General features: G+C 38.8%; 1 protein-coding gene across 2 annotated transcripts; it reads right to left on the bottom strand.

Annotated features, from left to right (window-relative positions):
• Positions 1–2,408: 2,408 nt before the first annotated feature.
• On the bottom strand, positions 2,409–5,303 carry LOC6044248 (glutamine synthetase 1, mitochondrial). Of its 2 annotated transcripts, none has more exons than XM_038251881.1 (2): positions 5,148–5,303; positions 2,409–4,727 (listed from the first exon to the last, which is right to left on the bottom strand). In XM_038251881.1, the coding sequence occupies exon 2, from the start codon at positions 4,582–4,584 to the stop codon at positions 3,376–3,378; it is 1,209 nt and encodes a 402-aa protein (XP_038107809.1). In that variant the 5' UTR covers positions 4,585–4,727; positions 5,148–5,303; the 3' UTR covers positions 2,409–3,375. The 2 variants fall into 2 exon arrangements, with proteins under 2 accessions (XP_038107809.1, XP_038107808.1); XM_038251880.1 differs by lacking the exon at positions 5,148–5,303 and adding an exon at positions 4,830–5,122.
• Positions 5,304–16,222: the final 10,919 nt, after the last annotated feature.

The following is a 16,222-nucleotide window of genomic DNA, read 5'->3' as shown; positions in this document are numbered from 1 at the left end:
GAAAAGCTTTATGAATTCGACATCGTCGTGCTATTTTGTCGCACCCGCCATTTTAACGTTCCGAGAAAAACGCGTTTTAATGTTTGACCTCGAAAAAACAAAAAAGAAAGCACGCAATGTAAACAATAACAAACACGTTTTGTTTGGCTGACCATTTTGTGCATTGTACCGAAGTTTGGTTGAAGTTGGTTGCTAGAGTCCCGAGTTATAATTACAAATGTTTACGGTAGTCTAACTTGCACGTGTGTCAAACGCGTTCTGACCTGAAATCCCTTTGGCAGTTGTTGCACTTACATCAATTTTCAGGGAGTGACAAGATAGCACGACAAGATTGAAACTACTTTCATATGTACAGTGACAAAAATGAACGGAGTTTTTTTCGGATTTCGTTGATTATCTCAGGATTGAAATCGAATTTTGGAGATCTGTGAAGGTCAAAATGTGAAACATTGCGAGCTGCATAAAATGGCGTTCTTAACTCAATTTGGCCCAAAATGCACGTACGACAAGTTAGCACGACGGCGACGAATTGATATATTTATTTTAATTAAGTGAGTGTAAAAACTTTCTTCGGTAGTAAAAAATTGTATTAAAATTGTTGTACAAACACATTGAAAATACTGCAAAACAGCAGAAAAAAAAAATCCATGCAAATATTCTCGTCATATTTCGCAATTTATGTACCATTTTTAAATGCAAATTCATCCCTTTTTATTCTGAAAGGATTACAATTTCTTAATTTGGTGCTTGATCTAAAACAAATCAATGTTCTTTTTAATTATTTAATTATTATATGGATTTTAGAGCTCAACTTGTTCTTTAAAAAACCAACATAAAACGTTTAAATTTACAGTCGGTCGCATCAATCGAAAGATGCGTAAAGCTACCGTCATCTTATGCAAATTGGGACAACTAATTAGGATGTTGTTTATATTGGGATATTTTCGTTTCTGTACGAAACAGAACAGACACCGAACAACAAAATAGTGCATCATTTGAAAAAAAAAAAAACAAATGCCGTCATCTGGGGCGAATTGGGACTACAGTCTGGATAGGGACAGCCGTGTTAAGAGCACTTAAAGCTTTAAATTTGAAAATGGATGTACACATTTTGTTGGTCTGAGTCTGTTTTATCCGAAACCAATCAGAAAAATAAAAATATTGTGCTCTCGCATGTTTAGAACTGCTGTCCCAATTCGCTCCATGTGTCCCAATTCGCCCCATGTGTCCCAATTCGCCCCAGTTGACTGTGCTAAAAAAATGCTGCCTTTATGCAGACTGCAGTAACGATTCGCCCCAGTTGACGGTAGTGGTAATTTGAATCATTATGTTTATATATCGATTTTCTATGATTTCTTGAACATTAGATCTCAAAATTGTAAATTTTTATTGAGATAACATTATTGGTATTTTGATTTTATTTATTAAAGATGGGTTTAATTGGATGTTCAATTTGTCAAAATATTTGAAATTGCCTAGTCGACTTTTCAGGTTGCATAATTTTTGCCATGTTTCCTTAAATAATAAAAATATTGTGCTTTATATTCATGCATCGGTATTATGATTAAATTATATTTTCATTAAAGTTTTTTTCTTCCTGATGCGCTTGCAAGTCAACCTAGTAACAGACTAATTGGGTGGATTAATTACTTTTTCCTGTTGATTCCCCTACAAAAAAGAAAAAGAAAATCAACGGACCTGTGCACTCTCTCTCCGCGTAAACTTTGTTGGGGCGTATGGTCTATCTATCTTCTTGTATATAAATGGAACGCGACAAGCAGCCGGTTCGCGTATGTACTACCGCTAGCCTACAGCTACTAAACGCTGATGAGTTGGTGATGGTTTTGGTGAACCATGCTTCAACGAACGCCAATCATATGATCGCTGCGTGCTCGATTCTATCGGTTTTGAGTCTTCTCAAAGTGATGTTTGGCTTTTTTTATGTCGACTCACTGTCGAATAACACATTGACTTATAAATTTTTCGAAATGAACCGGAATGTGGCGGCTTTAGTGTTGACGAAAAAAGGGGCAATATAATTACAACGGACATTAAGGAACGAACACAAACATCAAACAAAGTGCCGGTGTGATTTCGAGCAATAAAAGTCAAATTAAAAATAGGTTCAAACACAAAACGATAACATTCGAAGCGTGTAAGATTTCGCACCTCTAAATTGCATTTCGATGCATTTGGGCTGCGACACACGCGAATGAAAAATGCATCGGCAATATTTCATGCAAATTAGTCATTCAGATGGAAATTTGCACAACTGGTGCGGTGGTGTTGTCTTTGTCTCGGTTCGACGGCCAAAGGCGACACCGACCGCAGAGCTCTTTTTCAAGTCGATTTTGTTGCCATGGGACGGACGTGATACGAAAATAAACCAGATCAGAACGCACAATTGTTGAGGTGTGTTGTTTTTATTTTCATTTCTTCTCTCTTATGATATTTGTGTTTTTGTTTCATTTTTCCTTCAAGTTTTGCTTATCGCCTATAGAAACAGTTCATTCAACATTACGTCGTACGTTTTAAAAGTGTTTGATATTTTTGAATATGTATCATGTTGGCAAGCTGTTATTTTTTGTTTTACTTTAGAGCTAAACATGTTCAATTCTACCGAACTGCGATAAACAGATTAATTTTGAGTTTTTTTTGTTTTATAATGAGCTACATTAGTTTTGGCCAATCAGTTACCATGCTTAATTCTTCTTCATTTTGCTTTAAAATAACATAAAACACAACGAAAAAAATCAGTCAATTATACTATAAATCAATGCATTCTTAGTTTTCATCGCACAAAACAATAAAAACAAAGTACCTTAAAACGTAACAGTATGAATCAATAGTGTGAGGATTGGTTCGGTTCTTTTTTGTTTTTGTTTCATTCAGTATACATCGTTTCACATTGGGGTTTTCCCGCTCACTTTAGCTTTTCCGCACATAACCGTTCCATAAGTTAAGACAAAATTAACTGCAAAATGGTATAAGTAAAGTACAATCGGCTAGTTTTAACTTGAGTTGTTTGTTTTTCATTTGTTTTACCGTTCGGTAACCCTTTCGGTTCGGTCTTGTTTGTGTTGTCATTTGTTTGTGTGTAAATAATGTGAGTTTTTAAAAATGGGAAAACATCTGGTAATCTAATATCGTTCTCAACGATGATGTAATATGAAAAATGCGTTTTCTCTCATTCAATATAGTATTGTTCTCAGATTCAATTTGATATAGACGTTATTCTCAATATTTTTGACACAGTGATAACAAATGCCTAGGTAAACGTTACGGGGCTACAAAATACAACTTTCATTCTCCTTTCGACCAAAATACACAATTGCAATTAGTGGACATGTAATTTTGTGACAGCTGGGCAGTAGTTTACTCTTGAACCAGACAGGTGTCCAAGATGGCATGGCAAACGCTGTACGGATCACAGTTGGAGCTCGGACGTCGGTCCTCGAGGTAGCCCTTGTTGGCGTCGGCAACGCCACGTGGAATGCGCACACTGGAGCCACGGTCGGCGACGCCCCAGCTGAATTTGTCGATCGAGGAGGTTTCCAGGCGGCCTACCAAACGGCGCTCGTTGTCCTTTCCTCCGCGCGGGTCGTACGCCTTGATGTGCTTGGCGTGCTGCTTGGACAGTTTCTCGATGGCGGCCTTGATCGCTTCGATGCCGTTATCCGCTCGCATCGGCTTCGTGGAGAAGTTGCAGTGTCCTCCGGCACCGTTCCAGTTGCCCGGCATTGGCTTCGGATCGAAGGTGACAACAACGCCGTAATCCTCAGCGATACGCCACAGAATGTAGCGCGAAACCCAGATGTCGTCGGCGCACTTCATGCCTAGGTTGGGCCCAACCTGGTATTCCCACTGGGCTGGCATGACTTCGGCGTTGGTTCCGGCAAAGTCGATTCCGGCGTACAAGCAAGCCAAAGCGTGCGCCTCGGCAATATCACGACCAACGACATTCTGAGCACCGGTAGCGCAGTAGTACGGTCCCTGCGGGCCTGGGAAACCGGCGGTGGGCCAGCCCAGAGGCCTGCCGTCAATGTCGAGGAAAGTGTACTCCTGTTCAATTCCGAACCATGGTTCCAGACACTTGATTTTGTCATAGGCTTCCTGCATCAGGTATCGCTTGTTGGATTCGGTGGGCTTTCCATCGGGCTGGTACGTGTCGCAGAGAACAATCACGTCGTTATCTCCGGGCTTGAACGGATCCTTGTACAGGGCACGCGGCACGAGCTTCATGTCCGAGTTGCCACCGAGAGCCTGATAGGTTGAGCTACCATCGTACTGCCAGCTTGGGCAGTCCTCTGGCTTCTGCGGAACATAGTCCAGGACGCGGTCCTTTAGACGCACGTTCTCGCCGGTTCCGTCGATCCACAGGTAAGTGGCCTGCACGTACTTGGGGTCGTACTTCAGCTTCTGGTACCGTTCAAGCAGAGTTTTGCTGAGGTACGCATTGGGCGAGTCCTTCAGAATGCGGGCGGATCGCACCGAACTGGTGCTGATCATGCGCGTTGAAGCCTTGCCGCTAGCAACTCCTGCCAACTCCTGGCGGATCAATAAACCGAACACTCTGAACGACATGGTTTGAACTTTTCACACACGAACAATTTAAAACACACTCTTCAGACTTCTTTTACTGCACACAATTTGTTACGTAAATTTTCGCTTTTTTCTTCAGATCATATCACAGCACGGATTGGTGAATACTAGAGATTTGGGTCCACCTGAAATTTTGGAGATGGCGGAAAAAAAGCATTAGTCCCAACTCACAAAGAGAAATGGCGGATTTAAAAAAAAACTGATTGAACTAATCACAAAACACATACCGGAAAGGGGAAAAAGTTCAAGAAAGTGGAAATTCCAGAAAAAAAGGTATATCAAAGCAGTGTATCTTCCTGTCCCATCAAGCGGGCTTCTGCTTCACTGGTGCTGCAACAAGTCCGTCCAAGCCAAAGGACAAAACACAAATGAATTTCGTTTTCCGTCAGAGAGTAGCAAACCCACAAGTACACACGGCCTACTGAAGAAAACGAACACTGCTCACACTTATTTTTCTCACACCAAAGTGGCTAAGCCGGAAAAACTGCCCCACTCGACGACGACGACGGCGATGAACAGTGAGTTGTAAGTAAGTAAATACTAACCCCTATTTACTCAGCAGGAAGCGCGAGCGCGAACCACCACCGTTCTCGTTGTCCACGAAGCAAGCAGCTGGCTGGGCGAACCGAAAAGCTCGGATGGACTCCACGAAATGTCGAAGCGCAGGCCGGGGTTCTACTACTTAAGTCAGGCCATACTAGTGCAACACCGTAGCGGACAAGTGTGTTGCTTTTGTCCTGCAGCAGCAGCAGCAGCACACACACACACCCGTAGACACCATGAAACCCCTTTTGGACATTGGCAGTGGACACCAAAATAATACCGCACAAGTGTCGATACTTGGCCGCGGCTCTCGCGATTCTCTGTTTGTGGCGGCAGCAGAAGCAGCTGTAGGCGAACGGCTTTGGTTTGCATACATGGACGTGAGCCATCCCGAGGAAGAGACTGTAGCAGGTTTAGAAAAGTAGTGTGTAACTTTTTAAATAAAGGTATTTTTCTAACAGTGTTCAACATAACATTGAAGGCAAGAAAAAAATCATGCAGCTTCTCCATAAAAATTAGTACTTCAAATTTATATTTATATTATATTAATATCAATCATTTTTTATAATTTTTATATAAAAAAACGGTAGTTTTTACGTAGTATTTAGAGTTACGTTTTCTGAAATTATATCGCATATTTAGTAACATCGGATACCAACCGAATTTGAAACACCATGCGTCTCCATGAAAATAACGCTGATTCATCATTTCTATGGAGAAGCACGATACCTTAAGTTTTTTTTGTTTGAAATTATTTTCCTTGAGAGTCCTATAAATAAAACTCAATCAACATAGACAAAGCCCTAAATTTAGGCTCTTATAGGTGGTTTTTGTTGCGGACGCTAAAGTATTTTCAAAACATTATAAGACTGTTGCAAATATAGTTCAAAATAGAAATTTCAATGGAAATTTAGTTGCAATCAGCTTAAATGCATTTGAAATGAATCCCCCTTCATTTAGAATCAACTTTAACATGTCAGAGTTTATTCAAAAATCGCTTGAATTTTAGTGAATTTTCAATGGTACTGTAAGGCAAAAAATCGCATTTTTTTGGTAAAATTTTGCATTTTTTTGAAATCAATGATTACAAATCAACTGCACGGGTTTTTACTCTCTAAAGCTATTGAATGAATTGCACTGATTCTTCCTTCACAGGATGTTTACAAATCATATAAAAATTAATTCACAAGCCATGATTACCACATTTGAATGAAAAAAAGTGTTTTAAAATGCATTTTACATATCACTCCTCTCAGTTCAGTTGTTTTGTAAGCATTAGTTTTGAGAATATTTTAGCATTGACGAAAAATTTTTTTTTTCAAAATAAATCTTCATGAGGAACTGAACTTTGGAATTTCACTAAAAAAATCACAATATCTTCCAAAGAGTTGAACTTGTTGGTAAATAATTGTTTTCAATAGATTACACTTATATTTCGAGTAAAATTGTAAAGTTTGATGAAAATAATGCCCTCTTATTATTCCGACTACAGTTTTGTCTTCATAAGTATTAAACAAGCTTTTTTCACAAAAAAAAACTTGTTAGCGTAAATGTTTGCCATAATTTCAGATGATTGCACTTTTATTTCTAGTAAAATTATTATGTTTGTTTATTTTTTTGATAGTTTAGCTTTGCCTTCTGATTTTTTCAAGTTTTTGCCTTCCTTACTAAAGAAAGATATAGTAATTTTCCATTGAGGAAAATCCATGGAAAAAATTACCAGAAATTCAAGGACGATCGATTTTTAATGCCCTATTGATTAAAGCTGACAGAACTGTTCTATCTTGAATCCCTGAATTATGCGGACCAATTTGCTGTAGATATCGCATGATGTCCTTGTGTGATAAACATGTGCACAATTTTGTGTTATGTTTCTCAGAGCCCATAGTTCCGATTTCAGTTCTTTTTGTAGCATTAGAAAGGTGATGTACTGAACCTAATCCAGGTAATGATCAAAATTAGATTTTTTTTATTTTTATGTGGACTAGGAATATTTTTTCAACAGATCATATGGTTTCTCAATTATAAATAAAGTCAAAATTAGACATTTTTAAATTGTTTTTACATCCGACAAATTGCATTTGTCCTCCCATGCTGAAAGTTTATTTAAAAACTTAAGCTTTTTGATCATTTTTTATTAGCTTATGGAATAAAATTGAGACAGCCTGTTCTCGACGACCTTTTTTATATAATAAAAGAACATCTTTTATGTCGTCAATTGCTTTGAACAGGTTTTTGAAACTACTTAAAATCCTTACGTTTGGAATCGACTAAGATAGTTTACAGGTCTGACCGTCTTGGCCATTATAACCGAAACAAACCAGACAAGTAAAGATAAGGTCATTGCAAGTATTTTTTTTTTAAGTTTATGTCCTTAGACTCTGACATAAACTGCATAAACCAGCTGTACCGATTTGTAATGAATCTAAATGCTTATGATGAGATATCAGTTTCAATAACAAATTTAACAAATTTCGTCGCATATAAATATGTGACTTAATAAAATATAATAAGTTTAAAGATACTTTGCTTGATAAAAAAAATTGAAATTTTATATAAAAACGCATTGTTTTGCGATTTGTATTCAATTAATTCATTTTTTATTCCAAATGCATTCTTTCTCAACATTCGGATTAACTCAAAGAAAACCCAAACAAACTGGAGAATCGAGAGTGCGGGACAAAAGGAGTCGCCGGGTTTACCACAGACAGACGAATGGCAAAGAGACTCTCTCTCCGTTTCGCCTCTCGCTAGTTCGCCAAGCTTCTCTCTCAAGCTTTTCTATGGTTTTTTTTTTTTTTTTTTTGTGGTTGTCAAAAGACAGGCTAAGACCACAGTTGGTCCATCTGGCACTTTTCTATGGTTTTCCACGCGGCTGTGTGCCGCCAACACACACACAAGCTCATCCCTGCTTGGTTGCTGTTTACTGTTTTTCACTTTTTTGCCATGGTTAATAGCGTTTATAGTAAAAGTCGTCGTCGTTTACACACAAAGAAAAAGCTAAACAACCACTCGAAGAGAGAGTATTTCACTTGGGTGTGGTGTGGATTGCCGGCGAGGACGATGGCGGATGGTGGCTGAGTATTATTGTTATTATCTTGTTTTATACTTTCACACATCGATACTCAGCTCAGCAGACGACGACGAGCCGCGATGGATGGTGTGATGGCTAAAGATGATGATGATAGTGCCCTCGTAAATTGACGACCATATGTTTGAAGTGGGTTCGCCTTCGCTGGGCAAGGACCTTCGCGATTTGAAGTGTTGTTGAATACGGATATGTTAAGATAGTGAATAATAGATATTATAAACGAATTGTAAATGAAAACAGTTTAACGTTGTTTATGTTCGTTCTACAAGTTAGTTAACATTACTTCTAATAAAATGAACTATTAACTATTTTAACTATTTTAATCGATGGACAACTTAGTTTTTGTATCCCCTACTTATAAATTTTATTAAGAATCGGGGGCAAAACATATTAAAAATTTAAATTATTTTTGAACAAATACTTGCAATCGGGTATACATTTGAGAAAACATTTTGAAATGCTCATGTTTGCATTCAAAATTTGATATTTTGGATTTTTGTTTTATATTTTCTAATTTTGATGGAAACAAAACTGTAAACATGCTTTATAGATTTTGTCAGTAAAAATATATGTTCAAAAACACATGAACTACTGAAACAAAAATTTCAACTTTTGAGGATAAAATCTGGAGCAACAATCGAAAGGGGCGGTACGACATTGCTCTTACGGAATATTTAATTCAACCCAACTAGTATAACCCCAAACAGATTTTTTAATTAAGAGTTTTATATTTAGAGCTTGCTATTTCATAGACATTTTGATGTGTTGTGATAAAGGTGAGAATAAATCGCTTTTTAGGATAATATGTTTTCTTAAAAACAATCTTCTTTGTAAGGACATTTAAGGTAATCAAATATCATCGGTCTTACAGAGCAACAACCACAATTTTCCAACAATCGCTCCCCATGTGATATGACAATGCTGCACACGCCACACGATTGTTCTCAGCTTTGACATGACATTGAAAAGCGTCTATCTATTCCCCCCAAGCGGGGGTGGCCAATTCAGCCACATTCATCTTCGTGAAAATGATGTTTATGACTTGTCGATGGCATTGTTATTTACGACTATCTCGCACAATACAGCCCGGAGCCCGTTTTGAGCAAGGGGAGGATAATTGATTTATTGGCTTATGCATTCTCAGTGAAGGTAATCTTGAGAGGCTCTTGAAGAATGTTATCAGCCCCCGATGAGTGATGCCAACAATCGAGTTGTTTCGACGAAGTATTCGCCTAAAGTTGTAGAGCATTTTGGTGTCCTCAGTTGCCAACGCGCCTACCGCGGCTGACCTTAATTTCCCACTCGATTCGTAATTCTAATCGTGATTTTCTGCGAGCTGTAAACAACTGATACGAATCAGAGTATTTCTGTTTTTTTACTCATTTTTTTGTGTCTGCTCCCTTGCCGTCCATTCAACCGCTTGGTAGACGCTCTTCACTGAGTGCCGATGTGTGTACGAACGACGATTGATAAGCGACACGATTCGAGATTTTTTCTTTCAGCTATGCAAAGAGTCGAGCGGTATTCGAAATGGGACGTTCTTTTTGCAAATGTTCATAAATTTGGTCAAATTGTTGGATGCAGCGCGACGTTTGTGAAATAAATTCATCGATGTATTTAAAAACTTGTTTAACTCGGATTACCAGCAAAAAAAATGACGTTAAGAATTATGAGTTCATAGACATTTTATTAACGCAAAAAATCCCCCATTTCTTCCATCAATACAGACAGTGACTAAAGTCCGGGTACATGAGTGCAATTCGACTGGCAATCACGCCGCGGCCTGCTGGTTCCCGAGTAATCTGCTTCATAAAGATAGGGTGGGACATTTTAACGAGGTCATTACCGGTCATAAACTTTGAACGATTTCTGGGTCGGTTTTCACTGGTTTAGTATTTTTTTTTTGCGAATTGCGAACATGTTTTCCCCTATAGCTTGCTTTCAACTTTACAGAAAAAAAGAGTCTTGTGCGGACTTCGAACTACGAGGAAAAGTAACGAACCAAACTGATAAGACCACCACAGGCCCGGCCAGGCCTCGGAGGTTATGTGTGATGAACTCTCGTGACACACTTCTTGGCGCGAACCCTATGCTGGCACGTTTTACGTCATTCGAGCGATAGTATACCGCGTGATTTTACGTGTTTTTGTGCTTAATCGTAATTTGATTTTTATTATTCATTTCGACAAATAAAAATTACATTTGTTTTCGGCTTTCTTTTGAACAATGATTGGCATTAATGGCGATAGGAAAGACACAGGATTATGGGCGGATCTTGAAAAAGAAATTTGAAAGTATTTGGAAAAAAATCTCGTCAATTTAGGTGATACGGTCCTCACAAGATTATTCGAAGTCCTCGCCAAAATGCGAACCAAGATTTTATTTGTTTTTTTTTTTGTTTGGATGGATTGAATTATTGATTCTATTCATTGCAAATGTGTTTAAAGTATATATTTCTGACCTGAAACCATTTGACAACACAAAAACACAAAAAAAACACTGAACAAATCCAACTCAGTGGGTGTTTTCCGGAATGGCAATTTTTTGCTGATTTTGTTCTAAATTATGTATTGTTGATTAACACTCTCCCGCCCATGGTTACTCCAGAGCACCAAAACTTTGAACTCAAATATATATCAAATAACTGACACAACTTTTCATGGTGCTTTAAGTTGCAGGTGTTCATGTAGAATGTATACTAACATCTCCCCAAATTTCATCAAATTTGGTTAAGCACAAGCAAAGTTACAGTGTGAAATATAAACAAAAATGGGCCAATTTTAGGGAAATAAATAAGACATGTTTTCGAAAGCCCGTAAAAATTACCAAACACAAAATTTTATGGAACAAAAAATGTTTTGCTATCATTTGAGCCTTGGACAAGAACCCCTGTGAATGCCGAGCCGAAGCGGTGTGCCAACTGCTCTGGAGCCCACGAAGCCACGGACCGCAGCTGCCCTAAGCGTGCGGACTTCATCCGGAGGCGCCAGCAGGCGTCGAAACCGAAACCGCCGGCAAGGAAGGCGGAGAAGCAGAGTCCAGCAGTTCCGGCGTTTACGCCGGCGGAGTTCCCTCCGCTGCCGGGCGCAATTCCGGACGGAAAATCCAAGGATCACCCTCGTCCCGCAGGAAGCAGCCAAGGTGGCCCCCGAGACGGTGGAGCCACGGAGAAGGAAGCCGGGGAGGTACTCTACAGTTCGGCTGAGCTGTGGGGGATTTTCTCCGAGTACATCGGCAGGTTCAAGACCTGCAAGACCCGCTTGGACCAAGTAACCCTCGTCAGTTACATGATCTCCAAGTATGGAATTTAAGGAGTTTTTTTTGTTATTATATATTGTTTTACTGATCCTCGGTCCCAACCTGGTCACAGCACCTAAAAGGACCTAACAAAAATAAGTTAAGAAAAAAAAACCCCCTGTGAATAACATTGTGAGTTTGGACCGGTTTTGAGTGTTTTTCAACCTTTTTCATTTGGTGCACCAGAGCACCACCTAGGCATATGAGCAACTAAATATTCAGGAGCACTGTTTTCTAAATTACAGAAAAAGTTTATTTTTATCAAAACAAAAGTTTATAAACGTTTTGAATATTCATAAACAAGACAAAACATTGTTATTAGACCGATGGGTTAATTATTTTCCTCATTTTTCACGAAAATGGTTGTTTGTGGGTTTTGAATAAGCCAATCAAAGAAACCTTAAAATGCAGAGATTTTAGAATTTGTAATTAATACTTCAGAAATATGGTCTTACAGCAAAGAATAAGTAGTTTTTAACACATTTCGAAGTGTTTTCAAACAAATGAACCAATAGATTTGAAGAAAACGAGATTTTGTGGTTTAAAAAAAAAGTTGCTCATCTTCCTGATGGTGCTCTGGTGCACCACTTCAAATTAAACTTTTTTTCCCCAATTCGATGTTTGTGAGTCAAAGTAAAGTATTTCCTGCATTATTGTACCAAAATTGAGCCATTTACTATTTTTACGATAAGCAAACAGCTCTGGACGTTAGAGGGTTAAAATCAGGGGTGATCAAAGAATGAGCCGCGGACCAAATGTGCTTTTTTAACCATCCTTAAATTGGACCAAGAATTGTTGAACAATCCTTTTGCAACTATTTACTGTTAGAGTTGCACTTTGTTTTTGAATAAAATGATGTTATTTGTAAATGTTTTTGTTAACTCTTTTAAAACATAAAAATTCAATGAAAATACTGATCCAATAAATTAAAAACTTTCATTTATTTGTGAATTTACGATTGTCTTCATCCACAAAATGTTCAATCAAGCCTCGACCTTGACCAGACCGTGGTATGTAAACTTACCTACCTAGCTTACGAATCTTTCTTTGTTAGACAAAAACTGTAGAAAAATTGTCATATTTTGTTCTCTGATATTTAAATGACATTAAAGCAGTTCTACAGAGACCTTGACCATCCGGGCGTGCATACCTGCCTCCGATCGGCTATCAATGTTATGCAAATCAATTATCAAGTGAAACTTAATTGCATCTTGCACGAGTTGTCCTCGAGGCAAATTCTTATGCAACGGGACGGACACGTTTCTGCTTCTTCTTCTCTCTGCTCCTTTTCCGATGCATCTGATGCATAAGACACAGCAACGACGACGACGTCTGCGACCATGCATCAGCAACATCAGCATCACAAGCAGGCTATAATACAAATTTACGTTCGGTCGCTGGTTGGTTGCTGCGAAGGTGAAAAGGATCAAGCAGTGCTGCGACGTCTTTCCCCCGTCCGACCTCAAACCATCAGCTATCGATACGGGGAGCGGGAGGTTACGTTTCCATTACGGCTAGGAATCGATGCGTTATAGAGATCGTTTTCAGAGGAAGAACCAGCTTGGATTATATAATATAGTTCAAGGATACCGGAAACTAATTGATTGAGGGAAGAATCTGGCAGGCTTAGGTGTAGCAAAACAATCAACTCGTGTGCAACCAAAGGTTAGCTGGGTTGGTGCTTCATTACGCCCACTCCTTAGAGTAGAACATAACTCTAGAGGCGCCTTTGGTTATGCAACCCGGAAGCCGAAGCTCACATGTGAAAGTTTCTTCATGGTTTATGTGTTATAATTTCCTTGAGCTTGAGCTTTAGACGTAGGGGGCTGAATGAAATTCGATTGAATTTGAAAAGTTATGTGATATTTTAAGAACCTGAACTTGATTTTAAAATTGTGCAAAACTTATTTCGCAAGGGGTTAAAGTTGTTTGAGCTTGGTAAGCGATACTGAGTAACTCTACATGGCTTCGAATGGATTCGATGCCTGTTTGCAGTACGCTTTGGCAGTTGCAGATAGTATATGTTGCTGACATAATTGAACGACGGGGTGCAATGAGCTCATCCTGCAGGATGTCTGGTTAAGGCAACATACTTCTGGAAGTGCCTTTTATGAGCGTAAAGTTTGAAGGAAATGTGCTCGATAAACTTTAAGATGAACTTTCTTTTGCCCTTTAACTTGTAGGAAAAATAATTCTCAAGAAATTCATTCACAAAGTTTCTGTGCAAAACATACGAAATGGCGCGCGTTTCATAAACCGTGAACAAACATAAACACGTGATGCCAGAGTGCAGCTAAAAAGTCGGGAAACCCTCGAATGGTACCCTTTCACGCCGCGGCCACTTGGGGCGCGAGCTGGAAAATCGACAGCTTCATGTAAACAAAGCGTCAGTTGTCGGACCACGTGTACCGGACAGCCTCTAAGGGTGGGGGCAGAACGTGGCCGTGAATGGGATCGCCAATTTGAACGCTGGAACGCTGATCAGCCGAATGGAATGTGAGCGATCTCGTGGATGGTCGTGAATATGAGGGGTGTTTGACCTTAGCCGTCGAACCGGGAAGAAATTCTAACACTGGCAATACCTTTCCCTCCTAAGGTCGACTCCGATGATTTAGTGCATGTATTATTTATTGGCTGCCGCCATATTCTAGCTATCTGGCAAAAGATTTTGATTGGTTTGAACTGTAAATAATCGCTTTGAATTATTGGGGGCAAACAATGACAAGGTTGTTGGAAAGGCAAAAAACGTATCAACTTTCAGGATAAACATTTTGCTTTTAATACAAATATCCTGAAATTTTGTAAAATTTTGTTTTCAACCGTTGCAATAATTACTGATTTATTGAAATACAGAATATTAAATAACAACGAATATATTTTTTCATGTTATGCTTAACTTCTAAAATAATGTTACGATTAATCACCTCCGATTCGATAAATGATTCTGTAGAATCATTAGTCAACAGACCATTGTTTGTAGGGAAAACCCATCGCAGTGTATCCGCCAGCGAATTTCATAAGAATGGTAGCATTTCACGTGTAGTCCGTTTGATATTTTGCTTTCTGCGTTTCATTGAAAGCAAAACAGATTTGATTTGTTTCAGCAAACAATCGAGACTTCGAGTTCACAAGATTTCGTGTGAATCAATTAGCTTTGTATGCATTTAGTCCACTTTGTTCAGGTTGGTTCGACTGGATCTACATGGAAGAGGATTATAAGATGCCAAAATTAAACATCTCAGTTGGGGGAAACGTTGTCGTTAGTCACACAACGTAGCCTCCATTCTTCTATTCAAGCGAGTTGGAAATTCCTGGCTAATCCGGATTTTGGTTAAGGAATTAATTCTGTGAAACTTACAGAATCCTAGAAACAAGTACTTTAATTTTGATGCAATGTTAGTCCTGACTTGCACATAATTCTGAAAGGTATGTGCAGCTTGTTAAGGAAAATAATTACAATTTTGCCAAAAGCGAAACGCAAATATTTTTTATTTATATACCAATGAAATTCAAAACACGAACTTTGAATTTTTTGAACTGTCCGGATTTCTGATTTAACTAGTTGCGAAATCCAAACAAAATAAAAGGGGGAAAATTTCCCGATTATTCTGATATATTTTCAAAACTATCTTCTAATCAGTTTTAAAAATAGATCCGTGATCAGAAATCCTAAGAGCTTTATTTTGAGCCTCACGTGGTATGTAATATGCATTTATTATTTATGCAAATTTTATGCGAACAAAAAAAAAAACGCTCATGCTTATGATGCCTTAAATGTCGCTGGCAAGCGTTGGCGTAGCACTTGACAACTGAAGTAGTATGTAATATGCTCTCATCGAAGAGCCTTTTGCTAAAGTACCTACTACTGGGAACGATTGATAAAATTAACTTTATAGCAATTTCCGTTAAAACAAACAGTTCGACATCTGCTGACGGAGCGCTTTGAGAGTGAGCTGTTTATTGTGAGGCGATGATTTATAGTAAAGTAACTACATCGATAAAGTGTTAATGGCGTTTGGTTCTAACGATACTGTCGCAGCTGGTTGGAAACTGGATGGTTTTCGGACTCAAGTATCTTAAATTTGCATGTTACCACACAAAACGTGAGTGCAGTCACAGCTGCCTGCACGATTATCTTATCGGTGGTGCATTACAATCGCAGGCTCCGTCATCGCGTTGATAAGCGTTGGGGTACTTAATAGGAAAAACAAACAAGGTTGTACCTTTCCGTTGTTTACGTTTTGCATGCTTGAGCTAATCCTTGCAACGGGACAAACCGGCGCAAAAACTTCCAGACAATCTTTAGAAATTTGTTTGCATCAATTTGGCGAGGAATGTGGAATTTCTTTGGAATTTATACCACTCACTGCGTGATTAATCATCACGTTCTTAATGAAGTTTCAAACAAAAAGACATCTTCCTGCTTCTTTGTGCAGTGATCGGACGACTCGTTGATCACACATTAGAGGCTGGTCACGGCACGCCAAGGACGATGCGGCTCATAACCGTTGTCGTTGAGTTACATGCGTTGAAATGATACACAAAAGCATTTCATCTTGTAAACATTACCGGGAGGAGTGCCCGACTGATGTAAATGCTGCTTATGGCACCACCAGACAACTCCAAGTTCATAATACGGAGTGTGTTTTTCTGCTCTAGGAGTAATAAGGATGAAGACCACCAACGTGG

Source organism: Culex quinquefasciatus, chromosome 2 (assembly GCF_015732765.1).
Source record: "Culex quinquefasciatus strain JHB chromosome 2, VPISU_Cqui_1.0_pri_paternal, whole genome shotgun sequence".
Classification (NCBI taxonomy): Eukaryota; Metazoa; Arthropoda; class Insecta; order Diptera; family Culicidae; genus Culex; species Culex quinquefasciatus.
This window is presented reverse-complemented; position numbering and strand designations above follow the sequence as displayed.